Source organism: Perca fluviatilis, chromosome 13 (genome assembly GCF_010015445.1).
Source record: "Perca fluviatilis chromosome 13, GENO_Pfluv_1.0, whole genome shotgun sequence".
NCBI lineage: Eukaryota > Metazoa > Chordata > Actinopteri > Perciformes > Percidae > Perca > Perca fluviatilis.
In genome coordinates this window covers 10940384-10960463 of record NC_053124.1, presented here as the reverse complement: position 1 = coordinate 10960463, position 20080 = coordinate 10940384, and the positions used below count along the sequence as shown (strand labels likewise).

Sequence of the window (20080 nt, the reverse complement as noted above, 5' to 3'; positions counted from 1 at the left end):
CGGTGAATCTCCGTAAGCCTTCGGAAATGAGCAGACAGTGGGTCATCAAGGAACGACTGCGGTCACCGTGTGCGCGTGTGTCCAGTTTACAGTTTAACGTAGGACATTTAAAACCAACGAGTAATGAAAACTACACATGTACAAAAACAAGGCATATAAAGGCTGTCAGCTATGACCATTATTTGAACGACAGGTTTATACTAGGCTATGTGTAATTTGAGCTGTCTAATCTAGCCCAATTATGCGCCACACGTCGTTGGGAAAATACCAAGTTTGGCAGGAATTTTACAGATTATGATTCATGTATTGTTTATTGTTTCTGTGATCTCTCCATAAAAAACTGGGTGAATGTTGCGTTACCCATACTTGAAGGCAGTAGAGTGATTGGTAAAGCCTCCCGGATACAATCAAAGCAGAAAAGATCAGCTGTTTTAATTGAAGATCTGTCATGGTATTCTCTCTATGCTGTGATCGCTGTGTTACTGTTGCCATCTGCTGGTTCAGGCTGGAATTAATGCTTCTGTTCATAGTCTCTTTCCAGTGACAATATAAATAAGAAACTTGTGTTCATATTATATTAGGCCTACTTCTCGTTCATGATGTAAGAGTATAGTGCCAGTCTTCACCTTGTTTTAGAAACAATCCAGCCTTCTTAAGTGCCTAAAACACAATCACTGAAACAATGCGTTCAGTTTTAAAAAGCATTATGAAATTTATAATAAAATAATAAATACAAACATATTATGTAGCCTAAAATAACAATGAAATGTTGAAATAATCCAATAAAAATTTAAAACTCGGCTCAAATGTTGTTTAATCCCGCATCTTTACAAAATAAGTTATAAAAGGACAACACAATGTCATCTTGTTGATAAACCACTCGACTATTTGATGCTGCATTTCTTTACCCCATTTATTTTAATGAGGGTAGACTACATATAATATACACATCTTAATATAACACATATCATTCAAACAAAATGTGCATTTTTACACGTTGGGTCTCCATAAATCACTATCAGCAAAAGAAGAAACCCCAACAGTTTGTGCAGGGCTTGGGAGGTTCAGTACTAGTTCCAAGTGATTTCACCACACTGATTGAAGCTCTGTGCCCGAGTCAACACAGGATTTATGCTGCCGCCTTTCCTGCTTTGAACAGCATTCAAGATTATCAGGATAATGCTGCTACTTGTGGATTATTACTAACTCACTGATGATCATCCACAACTTCTTTGTTGTATTACTAAGTGACATCCAGGCCCTCCTGAATTAATGTCAAGTACATATTTTAGACAGTGGAGAAGTGCAGACCAGCCCAATCCTATGAAGCCCATTGGCGATATTTCAATGCAGGTTAATCATTTATATACCAATGTTGGAAAAAAATTAATTTGAGGGGAAAACATTTTTTCAACCATAAGTCAACCATAACGATATGGATGCTCACAAGTCATTATAGCTGAACAACTCACTCAACAAGATTTCACTGAATGGACCCATTATCGAAATATCAGATGTTTCAGAAGCATGAATTAGATGCCAGAGAGAACATTAGATGTTAGCAGCAACAGAAAATAATACTTATCAGAAAATAATGAATGCAATATAGCAAGAAATCACAAGATAAGTCAAAATGTAGGCCTACTGAGAATACCTACTGACAAATATTACATATAAATATAACCATGTGAGGCAGCGGGTAAACCCATCTAAGGTCAGGTTACCCTTTCTCTGTGCAGATTTTATTAGCCCAACATTTATGATATTGATTTATAGAATATATATAATTAGATATTATTAGATATGGAAAATGCTGAGTTAAACTGACTTGTGAGAATACTATACAGTAGGCTAAGTGTAGCCTAAGTAATAATGATTAATTAATCAATTCTTGCTAGTTCATACTGATGGTTAAACTATTCAACTTTATAACAACTGCCGCTGTGGACACAAGTGGCACTTATGGAATAATGTTAAACTAGTAGTATATATAACAGTAGCACAACTAGAGAAGAGTCATTGAGTTAGCAAAGTAACTCTATGTCAGTTACACAACAATATCTCTCTGAAGGTTGCTAACATTAGCTAACATTAGCCATCATAAGCTACAGGCCGCAGCAGACCACGTGAGGCTGTGCGTATTAAGTTGAGCAAGGCTCCGTTTTTACTGCGTATCAATTCAGCTTTTAATTTGTAAAAGGAATAACATGTTATTTCTTTTTCTTGCTTGAAAGCAGAGTTAGTAGTAGTAGTTTGATTTGCTACGACTAGAAAACTTCTCCTACTTTAATATCCCCCTTTACTGTGTGATGGCATTTGAGAGGATGCTTTTAGAAGGCAGGGATGCAAACTGTACATGGTTTTTGGCATACCCTGAAGTTTATCGTCTTTACTTGGGCTACTGCTGTCATGCAGAAGTTGTTCCAATTAAAATAAGGCTCCTAAGTATTATTTTCAGTTAGTGTTCAGCACAATGCAGTGCCGATTCAGTATGAAAATACAGCGTAAAGTTTAGGAAATTGTATTTAATTTCATTGGCATCACTGCTTATCAAGACTTCTTAGATTCACATAGTATCATGTGTTTTATTGCTTTGACTGTGTATGGTGTTTTGTTCGGAAAATGAACTTTCTTCTCTGTGCTGATGTATTACTTGTCCTGCCCAGCAGAGGGGAGGCTGATACTAGTGATCAACTGGCTGTCCTCCACAGAGGAATATTACATAATGCTGGGTAGTGGAAGAATGAGATGTATTAGTTTTTGAACAAAATGCTTATAAAACGTCACTGTTTCGAACAAGAAAACATCAAGCAAGTAGTAAGATGCTGATTCAGAAAATAGTTTTTCAGGGCCTTAATAACCCTGATGAAGTTTATAGGTCAAACTGTGTTGCTTTTCACCATAAAGTTGTATTGGTTGTACATGAATACCTTCTGACTGTTGACATTATTTTTCAGTTGGCATTTTGTGAGAAATTTGTTGTCCAGGTTAGTTGGATTAGTGGTTGTGTCGTTTACAATAGGCATGACCTTTATCATTCACTGATCTTTGGGCAGGGAATCTTCATTATCAGCTGATGCTGTGTGCCTGGCTTCATATGAGGAGGACTTTTTGTCATTAAAATATTCTGTGCTACTTTGAATGATACAAAGAAGTCGGTAACATTCAATCCCATATTAATAAAACATCATCTGAAGCAGTGGAGAAAATATACAGATGAAAACAAGGCTCAGTGACACTGGAATCTCCCATTAATAACTCAGGACCATTGAATGACTGCCCTCAGGTGGTTTGAAATTCCACAGTGACTCCTGCCAAATATCCCTCTGAAATGTCAGCAGTAATTACTCCTGTATTCTGAGACAACCTCTCAAATGAATGAACGCAGGTGGGGATCATGCCCCATATCCCTTACTCTGTCTCTCTCTCTCTTGGTCCACATAGGCCTATCCCTTCTGTACTTCTATCCCTCCCTTGTTGTTGGAAACCTCTTGAACTCCGCTGCTGAATCTTTGGCAGTTTTATCAAAATCTGTGCTGCCCTGCTGTCAGTGAGGTTCAAGGCTTTCTATTGTGGTTCTGTGTTTGTTTGTGTGTGTGTGTGTGTGTGTGTGTGTGTGTGTGTGTGTGTGTGTGTGTGTGTGTGTGTGTGTGTGTGTGTGTGTTGTCACAGTGAGGGGTCCTCTTACTGCCACCCCCTGCTCTATCGTAATTATGTGGAAGGAGAGAACAATAACAGCATGTGGGACTGGCTGATTGACACACACACACACATATACACGCACCCATACACACACACACACACACACACACACACACACACACACACACACACACACACAAGATAAGGTGTGTCTCTATGGCCATAATCTTCTAAATGGAAAAAGCTAAGAGGTTAACTGAACCACTATGTGGACAATATAAGCTTCCTCTCAGGCCACTATCACTGTGCAACACACACACACACACACACACACACACACACACACACACACACACACTCAGTGATGGATTAAAGTGTGCGCGTCAGTGTGTGAGAGCCGCTAAAAATTCTTTTGTGCTTATTTTGTGTGCCACAAAAAAAAAATGACCACACATTTATTTGCATTATTATTTTTCAGTCACATCACCCCGTTCTATCAAAAGGTGCACAATTCTATTCTGTTGTTTTTCTTTTTCAAAATATAATCGAAAAGACTTATTCACATTCTTGCTCAGGAGTTATATGAAAAGATCGATACCACTCTCATGTCTTTCTTTCAAATGTGAAGCTACAATCAGCAGCCGGTTAGCTTAGCTTAGCATAAAGACTGACAACACGGGGTAACTTCTAGCATGGCTCTGAACAAAGTTAACAAAATCAGCCCAATAGCACCTCTACCATATTGTGTTTTTAATTTGTTTGAAAAACAAAGTATAAAAATGTTAATGTGAAGTTTTATGGGGGTTATGTGCAGGTTATTTCCTTGCCCGGCAAAGTGACTTTCTGGAGTCTTGTCATCATCGTGAGGGTGCTATAGGCCAGTGGTTCCCAACCTGGGGTCCGGGAACCCCTTTAAGGGGGGCGGCAAAGATCACAGGGGGTGCGCAAGTCTTTATCTGGTTTGAGGTTGAGGTAAAAAGAAAATATTTGCACATGTTAAACAAATTATGATAATACACTAGAATATATAATGTATACAAAAGTCGGTATAAAAACTATATATTTTTGTTCTCGCTTAAAATTGGAGGCAGGCTATTCAGCAAGCCAAACCTCCGGGACCCCTTAACCTGTGACCCTTCCTGTCATCAGGTCATCTGCTAGCTGCTATCATCCTCGTCTTTCCTGCCGCCACGGCATCACTATTTTATGAATGAAACATGGCGGAGAAATGTAAAAGTCCTGATAACTGCTCTGTATCAAAAAAGAAAGTAAGGCTCTATTTCGAGAGTTACCTCAACTTTGGTTTCGGTGGAACCACTGCTATAGGGAACCAGCAGAGACCCCATGAAGTTTCTACACCAGGTCAAAAAAGAATTCTGCAGCTAACCCACAAAAAAATAACTCTCGGACAGAGCTACTGGGCAAGCTGTTTCCCCCAAGATACGCTAACTATCTCCTGGCTGTAGCTTTATATTTAACAGATATGAAAGAGATTTCAATCTTCTACTCTTCTCTTCTACTTTTTGCAAGAAAGTGAATAGACCAGTTCCCAAAATGTAAAACTATTAATTTAAGGATACATCATTACGAATAAATTGGTTTTACAGAAGTTGTTTTGTAGCTACTTTCACTGTCTCTCCATTGGGGGTCAATTTTCCAAGATTAACGTGATGTGCACCATCTGTATCTTTACAGACTGCTGAGGGACTGGGAGGTTATTTACAGTTTATCTGAAGCCCCAGCAATTGGGCTTTTTTGTCAGCCATAGCTGAACCACATATTCCACACTGTGCTTGAGGCATAGTCTGTCCAGTGTTATAAATTGATTCTGCTGCCAGAGTTACACAGCAGATGCAGGGGAAGACCTTCAAAGGACCTTGAATTGATGAGTGTTATCAGCATAAAGGGAGACACTGGTGCAACTGTGCAACAATGTGCTATCACTGCATTTTCAACCCATTGTTGACGCTCAACAATCTTGTAGCAATAATTCAAAAGTCTATCAGCTAACAGACAATGCATGGGTTGCAATGCATATTTTCCTTTCAATAGCAGCATTCTGACTGTAACTATGATATAAGTAAGGGATATAGATGGGAGACAGGCCGATCTGTAAATACATTCGCTTAAATACACCCGCTACTGCCAGCCTGTTTAACTTTAGTTAAAGATACAACAATAAAAAAAATAGGCACATAAAGGACTATAGGGATCAGGGTTGTGATACAGTAACTCTTAAACCAGTTCCATAAGCTAATAGGTTAATTGGAATGTAGGAATCATCTTATAAGTCTCCCCTAAGTTGCCAAGTGAAAGGAAAATGGAAGTTTTATCAATAATTGATGGTAAAAGCGAGACAGTTCCAACAATTAACTTATTAAGCCCCTTGTTAATTTCCTGCAGCAAAAATAGCACTGGGTCTCCACAAAAGGGGTACATTAGTAACGATTTCCCACCAGGTCATATAGTAAATTGTGGCTTTCAGCTAAATCAGTTGAAATTTGATCATTTCAAACACTAGAAATGAGCAGAAATGATGTGGCCTGTTCAGAGGATAAAAACCAGTCAGGAGGCTAATGTTCCCTCAAAGCTTAGATAGGTAACAACGTAGGCTACATCTAAGTGCATCACACTGGTATAATAAAATTATACAACATTATTACATACCAGTATAACAACTTTGTTTAGAAGACACTGGTATTATTAGGCATAATAGTCCATATAGAAAGGCATTTGAGTTAGTTGACATAGCTCTTCGAAGCGAAACACCATGTTATAGCCAGGGTTCAAAATTAGCACCATTTACCAGCCAAATGCTGGTAAAATATGCATGTGGCTGGTAGATTTGCTTTTTTTTTTTTTTGAACATTCACTAGTCATTTGGCTGGTGGACGAAAAAGTTCATTTTGAACCCTGGTTATAGCACCTTGACACTCTAAAGTACACGCAAAAGAAAGAGCCTGTGAACGTAGCACGTTAGACACCAGTTGAAACAATCGGTATCCTAGCAACCACAAACGCCAGCCAGCGTTCTGCGTAGTCAAGCCTGCGTTTTCAGTTTTCGGAGGTTTTATCAAACTTTTAGCTAGCTAATGTAACTTAGCTTTTACCTTACCTTTACTGAGTGGTTTTAGCCAAGACGATGGACGTATTACTCGAGGCACAAACCAAACCGCTTTCTATACTGTCTGCATTTAGTTACGTCCCACCACGACGAAAGGAAGAAATGTCGTACTTTAACAAAGGCTCCAAGGTAAATAACGTGTTGCTGTTTGATACTTTGTTGCCACCGCCGGCTGTGCTAAAACAATCTCACCGCTAAAGCTAGGCAGCTAGCTGGCTAGTTAGAAATACTTATTTAGATTAGATCATACTGTGACAGTATCACAGCAGAAAATATGTTCAAATAGGAAATCCCACCGGCCACAGAGTCTCATTAAAGTCATTGTCATATTTGTCCTACAATGACATTACACTAATATCATGCGAGTGTTTCTAAATGATGACCTTAATGCCAATGGTGACTGATCCACTGCTGTTTGTTTTCTTGTGACCACTTTGAAGAAGAGCTTGTTGTGATTATCGCTTTCTACCTCCTGCACCTTCCCCCAGAGTGGCGCACAATGACCCCCCCCCCCCTTCTGTTTAAGGACAGGCTTTGAATGATAAACACTGGTCCGCTGTCTCTCCATCGGTAGGCCCCAGAAGTGTTCACGTACGACCAAGTGTTCCAACAGGAAGAGGGTTATGACATGAGACTGCACCGAGATGACAGAAAACACTTTAAAGCAAGAGGACTGGACATAAACGAGGAGGTATAGTGACCACTCTTTGGATGAGCTCAAACTTGAGTTGAATGAATGTGAGAAAGTGTGGCTATAGCCTAGCCTCAGCAAGATATTAGACTCGTTAGGAATTGTGGGAAATGGTCTCTAAATGTATACTTGTTTTCTAGGCTATGTAAAAAAAAAATCATGGATCTGGAATAATTTATATCCTTTAGTAATCCAAACTCTGTCCTGGATTTTATTTTATTTTCTCTTTTTTTTTTTTTTCTTTCGATTATACTGTAGGACCTAAATTCCAAACTAAATGTAATCTTGATCAGAGCTGAAGTCTGTTATAGATCAACATAAAAAAAAAAACAATCGCAGCGTGGCTTTATTTTTATTTATTTGATAAATGTTACTACATCTACATCGCCAATTCACTACACAAACCAGGTAATGTTATAGTAAAAGAAACCATCCAGTCGTAGAGCCGCTACAAATGCTCAATCTTTCACTTGTACAGATTAATTCAAGTGCTCATATTATGCTCATTTTAGAGGTTATATCAGAATAGGTTTACATGGTTTAATTTTCAAAAAACACCATATCTTTTTGTTGTATTACACATTGCTGCAGATCCTCTTTTCAACCTGTATGTTGAGCTCTCTGTTTTAGCTACAGAGTGAGGCATCTCACTTGTGTTCTATCTTTGTTGGGAGTCGCACATGCGCAGTAGCTAGGTAAGGACTACTAGCCAGTCAGAAGCAGAGTATGAGGGCGTGTCACGCTAGCAGCTAGGCGAGCATTATAACGTGTTCTAACGTTCGTCTCTGAAGTAAAGGCTGGACTACAATAGAGATGTTTGGAGCAGTTTGTGAACAGTGTTTTCAGTTGGAGATGGTAAGTCCCTTTGGGGTGGACTTTGGGCTTTTTTCACTTTGTAAACCTATAACGTGCACAAAAAAGATATATAACACAATAAAGGAAAGGGGGAAAGCCAAAAAGCATAATATAAGCACTTTAATGTAAACTCGCCAAAAAGAACTGTGTACATCTTTAAATCACCTTCAGAAATGATAGGCTTGTCATATTAATTAATACTACTATTTATAGTGATTAATCGTTAAAATCTGACATATTGAAATTCAGGGACACAGACTTGTAACCCACACACGTTAATTAAAAAACCTTCCTTCCTTTTGACTTGACACACCATTGACTCCACTCCACCCTGCTATCAGGGATAACTTTGAAATTGTGTTCCCCACTGGAGGTAAAATGTTGAAAATGGCTGCATGATTTATTATATAAATTTTTTTTTTGGGCCATTTTAGCCTTTAATAGACAGGACAAGTGTAAACAGGAAATGGGGCAGGGGAGAGAGAGGGGGAAGAAATGCAGCAAACGGCCGCAGGTCAGACTCGAACCCTGAGTCACTGCGTCGAGGACTGAGCCTCCTCTGCTCTTCGAGGTGAGCTACCCAGGCGCCTGTGATTTATTTTCTTTTAAACTTATGAATTACAGTTCATTACTTCTTATCCAGTAATGACGTCAGTGGACAGTGCCTGTAGCACTGACCACCTACACACTCGGCACACAGAGCGGTACATTATAAGCATTTGCAACTTGCAAACAGAAGCTTTAGATGATGTTGGCATTATGGCCTTTGGAGTAGATGGAAATGTCAGGATATTATGAGAATTCGTTCTAAAAGAGCATACATTTAAAAAATGTTCCATATTTATAAGTCTGTTCATTTTATTTTTTTTTTAACCACGTGGTAACTGACATAATTGACATCTTAGTTTTATGACATTGTTTTGTGGCTCCTTTTGAAGCCATTTCATCTCCATGGAGGAACTATTCATGTCGAGAAAACTAGCTCACTGAGTGAGTTTCTGGGTCACTGAAAGCAGAGAGGGTGGTGAACAAAGCAGCTCCACACACTGCTGAGCTTGTAATTACAGCGAGTTGAGCGGTTGGCTGTCAGCATTTGTGACAGCTCCTGCTGAATTACAACGTTTCTGGGCCAAGATTCACATTCGAATGTGAATTAAAATCATTTTATTGTATAAACCGTTCAGAGGATAATGGCGGTGTTTTTATTTATTATTTTTTTGTATGTTCTGGTTGTCATTAAGGACATAAGGCTTATGCTAATAGAAAAGCTACCAGTGAATCTGCCGCGGCCAGAAGCAGTTGCTGTCTGCTCTGCAGATAGTTAGCCTGACCTCCCTAAAGTCAGAGGCTGCCAGAGTTCAAAAGTGGGTTGGAAAAGCTGTCACTGAGACACACTGCTGCCCTGGGCCACACTGGGATACATGTACTTTTCCTAATATAATATTGTGGTGTAAGCTATTAATTTCATTTGTTAATTTTCACTCCTGCCAATATTGTACCCTAACACACGTAGTGGCAATGAAGAGACAAAATGAAACTGAGAAGACGATTATAAAGACGATGATGAAACAGAAATCCATACCCAATCACAAATGACATGGCAGAGAGGGGGTAACAATCATCTTTTTTTTTTTTTACCTCAGTTCTGCATTGAAGGTACGGTTCCATGTAGGTGTTGTAAGTTCCATGTAGTCAGCGATCATGCACAATACCAGGACTCCAGAACTGACGCACCTACTGTAACAGGAATGCAACCATTATCAGTGTTATTGAATTGTTATGCATGTCAAAATTTCTTCTGTGAAAAGAAATCTATTGGCTATTTCCCCCAAATCGTTCCCCCAACCAAAACACAGGATAATGGCTAGTCCTGATTTATTTATTTATTCTGTATCTCTTTGCCTTTGTTGTCCTGCTCCACCCCAGGAGAAGTCCAGAGCCGTACCGGTGCGCACCTCTGCAGAATACGGCCGCCGTCCTGTTCCCCTCACCTACCAAACAAGCCGGCAGCACTCGCGCGTGGCTTGCATAAAAGCAGACTTTTTCAAGAAAAATGGAATCGTCTGGAATGTGGCAGAAGGCTACGGATCAGTGGTCCCTGATTGAGTGTTTGTTCTCACTGTGAAAAGAATAAACTAGTGTTGTAGTGTGTAGATTGTACTTGATGGGTCCACAGTAAAAAAAAACAAAAACATTTCAACCATCATTTAATCAGATGGCGTTTGATTATGGTATATTATTGTATTCTAGTTAGTCATCATTAGCAAGACAAATTGTTATTTGAAGTGAAATATTATCTGTCAAAAGACCTTAAAGAATACATCAAAATATGAAGACGGTGACATTTTCCAGGAAGCTCAGCTACATTTTCTATGGCTGAAATCACTTAATCAGTATGAGCGTTATTTAAAGGTGCAGGTGATAGAGACAGTCCAACAATGTGTTCCAGTTATTGCAGCACATTATATCAAAGATCATTCTTGGTGTTCGTATTTCTGCCTTCAGTATAATGGTTGCTTTTATTAAGAGAATGAATGTTCTAGATGACAGGCCTAATGTGAAAATTTAAACTGACTTCCATACTGACTTCTCTATTGAGCCTTCCACTTACTACTGAAAGCGAGACTAAGATTAATTTACATAAACTGCAGAAATTACAGAGTTGCTTCGACCAAACACCCAATCCTTCATACACACCGTCTGTACTTGATCTCCTTTGGCAGTTGATTTTTTTGTTACCCCTGCTTTATGTAAATACACTTCTTTCTCCGCATCACTTACCTCTTTGATTTGCAAGTTCTTGGATTCTTTTTGTGTATAAATTCTGAACCCACGCAACTGAGACTCCTACATAATAGGATTTGTTTTTAGCACAGACATCTCTCATTTGCTTCTGCCTTTGTACTCTGGCAGAAATAGACCATTTATTCTTGGAAATTATACAGTATTTGAATCTGTTTGTTGGTGTTCAAACTGCAGTGTTTATTTAAGAGGATTAGGAGCTAATACAGAAGGTGAAAGGGAGAAAAAGAAAAATAGCTGAGTAAAATGCAAATGTCTTCTAAATTAGTATGTGGTCACAAAAGCCTGTCTAAAACAATGGTTTCACACCTCAAACGGCAGATTCATCCTCAGAGATTTCAGAAGTGTTAACAGTGACAATTGGTATTTGTAAGCCAGAGGGTATACCGTCATGTGATATATTTAAGGGAATTGTTCGACATTTTGAGAAATACGCTTAGAGAATTTTGCTTCCTCACAAATATTCTCTCTATTGCTTTAAAAAAGATCATATACTTTTAAAGATGCTGTTATTAGAGCTACTGTACAAAATAGTGACCAGTATTACTAATGCATTCTGGCATGTTTGATACAATAAATACATATTCCAAATAAAAAGCTGTATTGTCTCTAATCATTCTGTGAATGTTTGTACTGTGATGAGTCTTTCCTGCTGCACTTTTGTTTAAAGCAAAACAGACAAAGGTCGTCAATTTATGTACAAATGTTTAATGAATAACAAAAGGATTGCAGTGGACATTTACACACATTGCTGTTGGTTTGGTTTCAGATGAAATTATAAAAAAAAATAATAATCCTTGAGCCCCCGAGTCCACCGACTCTTCAGTGGGATACAGACGCAGCTCTAAAGCTATAAATACAATTCACAGGTTTTGGCAAACTACCCATCACACTGGCGATTTGCTGGCACCTCACTGCTCTCTATATGACAATAAGCTATTGTGACATTCACGTGGAATAAAATGGAACGTATCGGTTCACAGTGCCAACCAGGAACATAAAAAAAATAAAACACAGCTCGGCAGGCAGCTCAGTTTGCTCATTTATAAGGCTCTGAAGCACTGCAACACCAGCACGGGTAATTAGCTCCACACCACTACTATTGTACAGATGGGTGACTGCGGTCCTCGAGAGGAGAGCTGCACTATTTTGGCAAACCTCTCTTTAGCCAGGCACTCCTTTAGACGGTGAAGGGACTCCTCGGAGCAGAGTCCTTGTTAGACTTGAGAGGTGAAAACCACCCAGAGTGCAGAGCTGAAGGACCGTGGCGGTGCACCTCGGCCCTGCTCTACGATGTGTTGCTGAGGACAAAACTGCTTCTTAACAATCGTCTATCCGTTGTGCTGCAGGCTGCTGGTAATGGGTTTTAGTTATGGAGCATGACAAATCACTTTGATGGCCACTTTGTGTGTGTGAGACTGTGTTCACAAGTCTTATTTGTTCGGTGAGCGTGGCATGCTCAAGGCATCACAGTCCCTTGTGACAGAGATCGGGTCATCTCGGTGTGAACAAAGTAGGTCTTCAGCTCTCCTTTGCCCTTCACGTTAATGATGCCGCGACATGAACACATGTACCCTAGTGTTGATAAGATATGACGCGTCTCCTCTGTTACCTGTACAGGAGAAAGAAACACCACTAGAATAAGAAGTTCACTAGCACGCTGGAAGACATGCACCTGTATTTTGTAAGACGTCCCACCTGTATTTTTCCCAGTACCCCCGTGGTCTCCATCCTACTGGCCACATTCACACTGTTTCCCCAGATGTCATACTGAGGTTTCTGGGCCCCGATAACCCCTGCAATCACTGGCCCATGGTTGATACCTGTAGCAAAAAAATACCAAATCACAAATGACATGGTTTCGCTCTCCTCACACTCCCTCTTGAACTTGTCCCTCCACAGGGAGTCCAACCTACAGTAATATTCATTCTGTTACAGGAGGACACAGAGTAAAGAGAAACCTGTGTCATTCACACTTAGCACTCTGCTCCAAACAGTCCTTCCAGAAAAATGCGGAGTTTTTTTGTGATTGTTGCGGGCAAAAATCCTTGATTATGCGGCACGTTTTCTTAAGAAATGCGATGGAATATGCGGGATATTTATGCAGTTTTATGCGATGAAATTGCGGGAACTTGCAAAAATTGCGTGAACTTGCAAAAACTGCGGTTTGATGAAAAAGAAAAAAAAGTGATTCCCCCAACACCCTGCTTTTCGATGATGTTCACGTCACGTAATTAAGTCACTTCATAACGTTCCCATGGCAACGGGAAAATGGCTGCTCTTGTGTGAAGTAAATGCAACATTTTTTCAACTTTCTGCTAAGATATATGTGACTTTTTTGCAACGAAAATGCGGGTATTATGAAATCATGCAAGCCCTGCATATTTTGCGTGGAAAAATGTATGCAGCGAAAGTGCGGCATATTTGAAAAAATGCGGCCGCAACATTAATATGCGGACTTTGGCTGATTATGCATTGAATTATGCGATCGCATAATCACGTTTTTCTGAAGGGAATGTCCAAAGCTACAGGCCAAAGAGAAGTAAACCTTCATCAAGTTTAAGGAAAGAGACTGAAAAGTTGTCGGTTCAAACCAACAGTTAAATTCTGATATTTGTCTCTTATACAGTAGTCCTCCAGCTACACAAATGTGTCCTTGATATGAGAGCAATTCTCATACATGGGCCACCTGAATTCTGTTCTGATCATTTGCCACTAAGTGGAAAATGTACAGGATTTCAGGGCAAACCTAACCAACTGAAACTAAAGGGCTCGCTTGGTATTCATGGAAAATGAACGTCCCAATAAAGACGATGGTGAAACAGAAATCCATACCAAATCACAAATGACATGGCTGATTCTCCTGCATAATCACATATCATTAGGTTTAACCTTTGCTCTCAAACAGGAGGAAAAAAAAAGAAAAAACACATTCATGCTGCGAAGAAACGTTCTCACCAATTCGGAGTCTGAAGTCATTGAAGGAGTGTTTGTTGATGACATCTAGCTTCCCCACAAGAGCAAAGGCAAACTCCACCATGGTGCCGATGTGCATGTACTGTCTGTCATGTTCCTGAGGGAAATGCAGAGGGGAGAAAACAAGTAAAAGGTGCTATCTGAACCATGTGTCGTGATGGACTGGAAGGCATGACAGGCGTAGCGACAGTAACTAAGGAAGGGTGGGATTTCGGTCAATAAAGCAGATTTCCCAGACGGGGAGATTTTTTTTTTATGATCTTTTTTTTTTTTTTTTTTTTAAACAATATGTTGCTACATTTCTGCGTGATGATCTCATTTGCTTCCAGCGACTACAGAGATGTATTCCAATGAGTGTAGTAATGAATCACTGATGCTTGAATGTTATGTGTAGCATATTTTAAGGGGCAACCCACACAAAGCTTCCGAACGTATTTGGACAGCAATAAATACTTTGATGCTTACGTTTTATCCTGTTTGGTTGCCATAAATGAAAAATGACAGGAAATATTGAATGTGAGCTCAAGCTGCCAAAACGGTTTTGGCACTCTGAAATGAGGTGACCATGTGCAAAAAGCTCCTCTTGTTCTTTGCCTGGTCTCATGTTACAAATATGAGCTCAGCTGAAAGCTGGACAGCAGGAGCTTTAACCTCAAAGTCAGCGTGTCCCTTTGTGTCCTTATGTGTCCACTCACTGCGTCAAGGCCATGCAAACTCAGTGTGTGCGCGTGTGTGACTATAAGTGCATGGGCCCTATTTTAACGATCTAAGCGCACGGCGTGAAGCGCTTGGCGCAGGTGCGTTTAGGGCGTGTCCAAATCCACTTTTGCTAGTTTGACAGCGGGAAAAAGGGTCCGTGTGCCAGGCGCACGGTTCAAAAGGTGTGTTCTGGGCGTAACACGCAATAAACCAATCAGAGGGTCATCTCCCATTCCCTTTAAAAGCCAGGCGCGTTTGGACCTTGGCGCATTGCTATTATGATGGCGAATTTGCACCGTAATATTTTTATTTGTAATCTTTTGCATGTTTGTGTGCTGCTGTGCTTCCCTGTGTGTGTGTGTGTAACAAGCATAGTGTGCGCGCGCTGTGTATAAGTCTAGGGCGCATGTTAGGGCGCAGACTTTCGCCTTATCAATACTACTCTCTACCGTCATCGTTCTGTGATCACAAAATATGCATCCCATTGAAATACATTGCTTTAAAATTCGTAATCGCCCACACGAAAATGTGACATTATCCTGTCCTTTAGATTTAATAACTAACCATATCACAATCTGCCAGGGCTGTAAAATAACCATGAAATGTTTTTGTTGGTCAATGGCGCGATCACTTCCCGCTGCCTCAAGATAGCAATACGCCCAGAACGCACCTGAACACACCTCCCTGTAAGACCAACACGCCCATGGGCGCAGGTGCATTTGCCATTTAAACGACGCGGGCGCTGGATGGGAAACTGACAACTGTGTCGGTCTTAAACTAGCAAAGACACTTGCGTCGGGCATTTGCGCCGCGCTGCACCAGGTGCAAGACAGGGCCCCGTGTGTGTAATGCGTGCCTGTGCACACTCTGGTCCTGGTGTCACATTGAGTCCCGTTGCAGCCATGTAGGTGCTACCAATGGTCTTTATCTTCTCCACCCCGCTGAACTTAGGTTTGGACAGCAGCTGGAGACACACAAAAAAAAAAGAATACAGTTCATAACATGACATACACAGGAGTAGGAAATAACACTAGCTTCCTGGTACACTGCTGGTACTTTTGCCTGCTTCTTCTACTACTTCAGAGCGTAATCACCCAGTGTGGCTACTTCTCTAAAAAGCAGGATGATCAGCGTGAGTGGAGTTTACCTCATCAAAGTCCGCTATGATCTCGTTGAGAAGACGGAGGCACTCCAGTCCTTCCTTATTGACATCAGACTCAGTATAAAACTCTTTGAAGTCTGGGATGGAGGCGAACATCACACACACCGACTCGTACGACTGATGATAAAGGTCCTGATAACAAGCGAGAAGAAGATAACAGCTGGATGTGTTGTATTGATCGAGCAACGGTGAAAGAGAGTTAAAGACAAATAGCCCGTGGTTTCAATGAGTCCCAACCACAGAAAGAAGATTTATGAGCTGAATACCTAACACAGATCAATGCCACGGACTCTTTGAATAAATAAAATGAAACTAATCACCTCTGTTGGGACACTGGGTCACTGCCGCAGCAAAATAGTAACAAGCATTCATCACAGGAAAGACAGAAGAACTAATGACTAATGAGGGTACCAAGTGAACCAAAAATGTAAGAGTAAAGTAAAGGAGAAATATAGGAATGTATATAATTTTATACATCGATTACAGTATTCATGCAGGGACAGCATCCAACAGCAGCAAAGCATGAAGAGGGAAACAAAGAAAATGAAAAGAAAATATGAAACTATACTGGGAAAATGAATGATGCATACAACAGGTAACAAAATAATATGCTGATTAAAAAAGAAAATGTGACAGCGCATTCGGATAATGTAGATCCAATCTCATATATTCAAAGCAATAGTTTGACAGTTTGGGAAATACACACACCCATACACTTAAGTACCACAACACCAACATAAATATAGTAAGACTGTCATTTTTCTTGGGATTTCACCTCATTTTTCCAGTTGCGTCCCAGGAAGTGTTCGGCAACGTGGGCAGGTAAAACGTTCTCCAGCAGAACCCGGTTGAGGTTCTCCATGGTTTCGATCTCCTCACACTCCCTCTTGAACTTGTCCCTCCACAGGAAGTCCAACCTACAGTAATATTCATTCTGTTACAGGAGGACACAGAGTAAAGAGAAACCTGTGTCATTCACACTTAGCACTCTGCTCCAAAGCTACAGGCCACAGAGAAGAAAACCTTCATCAAGTTTAAGGAAAGAGACTGAAAAGTTGTCAGTTTAAACCGACAGTTAAATTCTGATATTTGTCTCTTATACAGTAGTCCTCCAGCTACACAAATGTGTCCTTGATATGATAGGTTGACCATATTTTGATTTCCAAAAAAGAGGACACTCGGCCCGGCCTCGAGACACAAATTCAGATAGGCTTAATTAACGGTTAATGAACATGCTTTATTATGCCTCAATGGTGCAAAAATAACTTCTGTAATAAAATAAAATAAAATAAAATCTGTAACAAAATAATATCTCTCTTTTAAAATAAATAAATAATATGAAATAATGTTCTAAATATGACCTTGTCTGTGTTAGAAAATCCAGCTTCAACAAAATATCTCTTAATACCTTTTTAATGTAATAAGATAAATAATAAAGACACTGAAACATATGTGCCAGCTTTGCACACGGTGCACTCCACCTCCTCCCGACCGGGACCGTACCTGGGACATTTTCTTTTTGCAGTTCAACTGTTAAGCTGCACTAGTCTTGTTTTATGGTTGTACGCAGACTCCACGCAGAGCTTTCACCGTAGCCTGATGTTAATACTTGTGCGCTGGTGTGTGTGTCAAGTTTCAAGTTTATTTGTCACATGCATAGCCATACAATTATAATAAGCAGTGAAATACATTCCTGACTCCACTCCACTGTGCTATCTCATAGCTAATGACATACTTAAATTTATAGAATGAAATCAAGTTAAAACATAAGTTAATAATAAACTACAAATAAAAATATCCCACCCATATACCCCTACTCATAAATATAATAAAACCTTATACTACTAAAGTACTCACTAAAGCAGATCAAGGGCTTAAAGTGCAAGGTGCATTGAGCAGTTTGTCATGTTTTGATTCAGGAGCCCAACGGCTTGTGGATAAAAACTCCTCCTGAGTCTTTCCGTATTTGCCATGATGCTCCTGAATCAGCAACTGAAATAGGCAGCTGCCAGGGTGGGAGGTGTCTTTTAAAATCTTGACAGCCCCACTCCAACAGCTCTTCTGATAGAGTTCATCCATAGATGGAAGAGTTGAGCCACAGCAACGCTCAGCAGCACGGATCACTCTTTGGAGGGCCTTCCTGTCCTTCCCACAGCTATTGCTATACCACGCTGCCATACTCTGCGTCAGGATACTCTCTACAGTGGCAGAGTAAAAAGATCTTAAAATTGCTGTGGAGGCTCCAAACTTCCTCAGCTGCCTTAGATGGTACAGGCGCTGATTAGCTTTCCTGGCTGTAGTCTGGGTATGAGCAGACCAAGTAAGGTCCTCAGAAATGGTGACACCCAGATATTTAAAACAGCTCACACCCTCTACTGGAACCCTGTTGATGTTGAGGGGTGCATAGGCGTGCTGACCCCTCCTGAAATCCACTACAAGCTCCTTTTTTTTTTTTAAGTTGGAGGCAGTTAGTCTTAGGCAGTTAGGCACCATAAAAGCCAGACTCTCTACCTCCTCTCTGTAGGCCATCTCATTATTATTTGAGATGGACCCCAACACAACTGTATCATCAGCAAATTTTATGATGGAATTGGAGCTGTTCACGGCTGCACAGTCATACGTGTACAGTGAGTACAGCAGTGGGCTAAGCACACACCCTTGTGGTGCTCCAGTATTGATGGAGATGGAGCTGGACATGTGTTTACCAATTCTCACAGCCTGGGATCTGCCTGTGAGGAAGTCCAAGACCCATGCACATAGACCACTGTTCAGACTCAAATCACCCAGCTTACAAAACAGTCTTGAGGGGGATATTGTATTAAAAGCTGAGCTGTAGTCAATGAACAGCAGTCTCATGTAGTTCCCATTCCTCTTGTCCACATGGCTGAGGGTGGTATGCTAGACATGGGAGATGGCGTCCCCCGTAGATCTATTTGAGCGGTAGGCGAACTGGAGCGGATCTGTGGTGCTGGGGATGGAGGCTGAGATAATGTCCTTGACAAGTCTCTCAAACACTTTCATTACCACCGAGGTAAGCGCCACAGGCCGGTAATCATTTAGGCATGTTGGTGTACTTTTCTTTGGCACTGGGACGATGGTGGATCTTTTAAAACATGTAGGTACGGATGACTGGGCTAGTGACTCATTAAAAATGCTGGTAAAAACCTCAGAGAGCTGGTCTGCACAGCATCGCAACAGACGGCTGGGAATTCCATCTGGACCAGGCGCTTTGCGTGCATTGACCCTCTTCAGTGCCCTACGCACATCACTCTCAGCAACCCTAATTTCACTTTTTGAGCTGTCAGATGTTACACTTAGGCCACTGCTAGTTTTCTGACTAGCGTATGCATTATTTTCAAAACGGGCATAAAAAGAATTAAGATCGTTTGCAAAGGCCAGACTGTCTTTGTTATTTTTAACAGTTGCATTAGGTGATGGCCTACCTTGAAAGCCGGCATGTGTGTGTGTGGGGATTTGGTGATAGAGCGAGGGAGAATTAAGTGAGAGAGTGACGGCGAGCTAGAACGACTCTAGAGTCACAGTGAGAGAAACAAAGTGTCTCCCCTGTGTTTTCTGACCACGGTGGGAAATCTTTAGCAGGAAATGCTTCGGCATTTTGTGTGCAATGCTGCTCCGCTGTCTGCTCTGGTCTCTGTGTATGTGCGCGGCGCAGAGCCGCCCGCAAGGCAGCCTCTCTGGAATTATGTCACACAACACCGTATTATTGTGTGTGCCAGTCAATATAAGTACACGCTTAATGGTCCCATGAAAAACAGTGAAAACCGGACATTTTCATGAGAGAGTTCATGAATTCATTCATGAATGAATTTTATGAAACCCCCCGGACGCCCCGGACAGTACGTAACAAGTGGACATGTCCGGGCAAAAGAGGACGTTTGGTCACCCTATGATATGAGAGCAATTCTCATAGATAGGCCACCTGAATTATGTTCTGATCATTTGCCACTAAGTGGAAAATGTACAGGATTTCAGGGCAAACCTAACCAACCGAAACTAAAGGGCTCGCTTGGTATTCATGGAAAACGTCCCGATAAAGACGATGATGAAAAAGTGTGAGATGCTCTGCTCTCATTGCTCAAGGAACTAGGAAGCTGACAGAACTGATTTG

General features: G+C 40.8%; 2 protein-coding genes across 5 annotated transcripts in view; one reads left to right on the top strand and one right to left on the bottom strand.

The window, feature by feature from the left end:
* The first annotated feature begins 6654 nt into the window (after window positions 1–6654).
* Window positions 6655–11682, top strand: c13h5orf49 (chromosome 13 C5orf49 homolog). The gene is made up of 3 exons (XM_039819391.1): window positions 6655–6895; window positions 7341–7457; window positions 10239–11682. Exons 1-3 carry the CDS (start codon window positions 6785–6787, stop codon window positions 10416–10418), a joined length of 408 nt encoding a protein of 135 aa, XP_039675325.1. The 5' UTR covers window positions 6655–6784; the 3' UTR covers window positions 10419–11682.
* A 120-nt stretch (window positions 11683–11802) lies between these two features.
* The window catches only part of adcy2b (adenylate cyclase 2b (brain)), a 49167-nt gene continuing 40889 nt past the window's right edge, over window positions 11803–20080 (bottom strand). For 3 of the 4 annotated variants that reach the window (XM_039820952.1, XM_039820954.1, XM_039820956.1), the window contains 6 exons: window positions 16727–16885; window positions 15937–16083; window positions 15646–15753; window positions 14073–14187; window positions 12813–12937; window positions 12574–12726 (listed from right to left, as the gene is read on the bottom strand). In XM_039820952.1, the coding sequence (XP_039676886.1) occupies window positions 12574–12726; window positions 12813–12937; window positions 14073–14187; window positions 15646–15753; window positions 15937–16083; window positions 16727–16885 (807 nt within the window). Of the gene's footprint in view, window positions 12727–12812; window positions 12938–14072; window positions 14188–15645; window positions 15754–15936; window positions 16084–16726; window positions 16886–20080 lie in introns of all 4 variants that reach the window. The other variant, XM_039820953.1, reaches the window with a different exon arrangement.